This window comes from Ciona intestinalis, unplaced genomic scaffold (assembly GCF_000224145.3).
Source record: "Ciona intestinalis unplaced genomic scaffold, KH HT001147.1, whole genome shotgun sequence".
NCBI lineage: Eukaryota > Metazoa > Chordata > Ascidiacea > Phlebobranchia > Cionidae > Ciona > Ciona intestinalis.
This window is the reverse complement of record NW_004191468.1, coordinates 30,918-34,802: the sequence shown is the minus strand read 5'-3', so window position 1 is coordinate 34,802 and position 3,885 is coordinate 30,918. Positions and strand designations below refer to the sequence as shown.

The following is a 3,885-nucleotide window of genomic DNA, read 5'->3' as shown; positions in this document are numbered from 1 at the left end:
AATATCCAATTAGTTCAAATGGAAGCTGATGGAGGTGACAAAGATAGGGGCTTGGAATGTTATGGAATTGGTTTGTACATTTCTTACCACTGTTGCTGGTAGTGGATGTTGTCCCTACTATTGTATTTTTAGTTTATCCTGAGAATTGCAATTCGTATCATGGACCTCACTCCATGGATTGTCTCATCGCAATCTGGGACGATGTGGGTTGTGAGCACAAAGGTTATAGATTTCCCAACAACCTCACAATTCCTGATTGTGAATCAATGAAAAATTCAAATTTGACGTATGCTTAATTTTAGAGTAATTTTGAACATTTAATAAAATATGTTCATACACAGAGCAATAAGAGATAACATAGAAGGTGTGAAATCGGCAGCTGATGATGGAAATGATGATCATCAATTGAATTGTTATGGCTTAGGTGAGTAAAATGTCTGTTGCTGTTTTAGTAAATACACATCTTGTTTAAATTACTTCTGTGAAATTTGTAACATTTATGTATAAAAAGCAATTTTGGTTTGCTTTTTTAGTATTTCCCGAAAATTGTGACTCGTATGAAGGACCACACAGTGTGGAATGCTTTACCACTATTTGGAAATCGAAAGGTTGTTTAACTGAAGGAACAAAAGCTCCAGTTAAATTGGTAAAAAATGAAACAGAAGCCTTGGATTTGCTTAATGTGGAGTATGTAATCATTGCTTGTTTATATTTCTTACAGCTTCTATAAGTAATGTTTTATTCACAGTGAGATTTTTATTACCTTTGAAACAATTCGAATGCAAGCTGATGGTGGTAACAAAGATAAAGGATTGGAATGTTATGGAGTTGGTTTGTATTTCTTGGATTTGTTTTGTTTATTGACTGTTGTTACATCGCTGCATTTTATTTTTAGTTTATCTTGAGAATTGTGTTTCATATCATGGACCTCACTCCATGGATTGTCTCATCGCAATCTGGGACGATGTGGGTTGTGAGCACAAAGGTTATAGATTTCCCAACAACCTCACAATTCCTGATTGTGAATCAATGAAAAATTCAAATTTGACGTATGCTTAATTTTGAAATAATTTTGAACATTTAATAAAATATGTTCATACACAGAGCAATAAGAGATAACATAGAAGGTGTGAAATCAGCAGCTGATGATGGAAATGATGATCATCAGTTAAATTGTTATGGCTTAGGTGAGTAAGTGTCTGTTGCTGTTTAAGTAAATAAAATATTTATTTTAATTCCTTTTATTTTGCGATTTGTATTATTTATGGGTGAAAAAACAATTTGTGCTGCTTTTTAGTATTTCCTGACAATTGTGACTCATATGAAGGACCACACAGTGTGGAATGCTTTACCACTATTTGGAAATCGAAAGGTTGTTTAACTGAAGGAACAAAAGCTCCAGTTAAATTGGTAAAAAATGAAACAGAAGCCTTGGATTTGCTTAATGTGGAGTATGTAATCATTGCTTGTTTATATTTCTTACAGCTTCTATAAGTAATGTTTTATTCACAGTGAGATTTTTATTACCTTTGAAACAATTCGAATGCATGCTGATGGTGGTAACAAAGATAAAGGATTGGAATGTTATGGAGTTGGTTTGTATTTCTTGGATTTGTGTTGTTTATTGGAGAATTCTTACAATACTGCATTTTACTTTAGTTTATCCTGAGAATTGCAATTCATATCACGGACCTCATTCTATTGAATGTCTTCTAACAATCTGGGAAGAAGTGGATTGTAAGGTTGAAGGTTATAGATATCCTAACAACCTCACAACTGCAGATGCTGAAGATATGGTATCCTTTAATTTGCGGTAAGTTTTATTTGATGGTGATCATGTTAGATCAACAGATAATGTTTTTATACAGGGATATAAAAGCAAATATGGGAGGTGTAAAAAAAGCAGCTGATAATGGAAATGATATTCATCAACTGAATTGTTATGGCTTAGGTAAGGGAATTTATGTGGCAGATTTATGTTAATCATTATTTAAATAAAAATTTTTTTAAACATTTGCTTATTTTAATATTTACCTTATCAAACTTTACATTTTTAGTATTTCCCGACAATTGTGACACATACTACAGCCCACATAGTGTGGAATGTCTTACCACTATCTGGGAATTAAAAGGTTGTTTGAGTGAAGGAACAAAAGCTCCAGTTAAACTTGACCATGGAGAAAATGAAGCTTTGGATTTGTTGAATATAAAGTAAGTCAATATGAATAATATTTTAATGTGTTTTATGTTTTGCCTTCATTTATTGTTTCCACCACAGTGAGGTTTTGGATTATTTTGAACTGGTTCGAATGGAAGCAGATGGTGGTGACAAAGATAAAGGATTGGAATGTTATGGAATTGGTTTGTACATGTAGTTTGACCATGTATGCTCTACACTTAATCTTTATAATTAATACATGCTAGTCTAAACCTTGGTATTCAACAAGGGGGTGGAATTTAAACCAAGCCAACAGAATAATCAATACCTAATTAAATATATTGTATACAACAGTGGTTCCCAACACGTGGGGCGCGACCCAAAGTTGGGTCGCCTGATTATTTTTTTGGGTCGCTTGTTTTTTCCAAAATCTAAATTAATCAGTGAAATTAGAAACCACGTGTTTTTTTTATTTTTTGGCTTTTTAATTTATTATATATTATATCATTATTATTATTATTTGTTATTTCTGTTTGTACGATCGGCCCACCCCGCATCTGCTCTTGCAATTATTTACGTTACCAGCCTCGTGGTTTGAAGTTTCTCTTTTTTTCTGTGCTCTTGGCGCGATCGGCAGCCGCCAGTAAGCTTTAATTCATTTCGTTTTACAAACCGGTGAATCATAACGTTTTTTTCCCTGGGATCCTCCTGCATTGTTATTATATAAACAGTTATTGTTTATATACGGACTCTGATTGTTATTTGTACAGTGAACTTTATTTTTGTTAATTAGTACAAGCTTACAAAAAATGGCAAAACGATCTTACAACGAAGCGTTTTTGAAACTTGGTTTCACAAATCTAGACGGAAAACCAAAATGTGTGGTATGTCTGAAAGTTCTCTCGTCAGAATCAATGAAAAAGAACAAATTGGAACGTCACTTAAAGAAAAATCATCCAAACTGTGTGAATAAACAGCATTTACAGCACAAAATAAATTAGCTGTTTACTCTTCGTATGTTGCGTCCTATCAAATTGCTAAGCAGAAAAAACCTCACACAATTGGTGAGGATTTGTTAATGCCAGTCATGAAGGAAGTCGTAAAAATAATGATTGGTAAGAAAGAAAGTGGACCATGGATTAAAACAGCATGACGATTTTACAATCCATTGTTGTACAGCATAAAAACATGAGAACAGTACAGAAACACAATGACAAATATTGCACGACAAAACAAATATACACCATTATAAAAAACAGCCGGGAGAAAAGAACCTTTAAATGTTAAAACCACAGTTGCACTTGTATAGTATATTCAATGAAAAAGAACAATGGAACGTCAAAGAAAAATCATCCAAACTGTGTGAATAAACCTGTTGAATTTTTTGAGAGCAAGTTGAAATCGATTCAAGGACAAAGAAATAATATGACAGCATTTACAGCACAAAATAAATTAGCTGTTTACTCTTCGTATGTTGCGTCCTATCAAATTGCTAAGCAGAAAAAACCTCACACAATTGGTGAGGATTTGTTAATGCCAGTCATGAAGGAAGTCGTAAAAATAATGATTGGTAAGAAAGAAAGTGAAAAGTTAAGTGCAATCTCTTTGTCAAACAACACAGTGAAAAGACGCATAGTAGACATGGCTGATGATGTTCTCGAGCAGATTCTTCTCCAAGTGAAAGAGTCTCCTTTTATCCATTCAATGGATGAATCACTGATATTGAG

At 33.3% G+C, this 3,885-nt stretch overlaps 1 protein-coding gene across 50 annotated transcripts in view; it reads left to right on the top strand.

The window, feature by feature from the left end:
- LOC108950895 overlaps positions 1–3,885 on the top strand; it is a 32,555-nt gene that overhangs the window by 748 nt on the left and 27,922 nt on the right. For 37 of the 50 annotated variants that reach the window (XM_026840183.1, XM_026840180.1, XM_026840198.1 and 34 more), the window contains exons 5-15: positions 342–424; positions 534–687; positions 749–831; positions 896–1,049; positions 1,105–1,187; positions 1,298–1,451; positions 1,513–1,595; positions 1,660–1,813; positions 1,869–1,951; positions 2,058–2,211; positions 2,279–2,361. The exons of 1 other annotated variant lie outside the window; for it this stretch is intronic. In XM_026840183.1, coding sequence (XP_026695984.1) covers positions 342–424; positions 534–687; positions 749–831; positions 896–1,049; positions 1,105–1,187; positions 1,298–1,451; positions 1,513–1,595; positions 1,660–1,813; positions 1,869–1,951; positions 2,058–2,211; positions 2,279–2,361 — 1,268 coding nt within the window. Of the gene's footprint in view, positions 1–149; positions 287–341; positions 425–533; positions 688–748; positions 832–895; positions 1,050–1,104; positions 1,188–1,297; positions 1,452–1,512; positions 1,596–1,659; positions 1,814–1,868; positions 1,952–2,057; positions 2,212–2,278; positions 2,362–3,885 lie in introns of those variants that run through there. 12 more of the 50 variants (XM_026840209.1, XM_026840182.1, XM_026840210.1 and 9 more) reach the window with 4 other exon arrangements.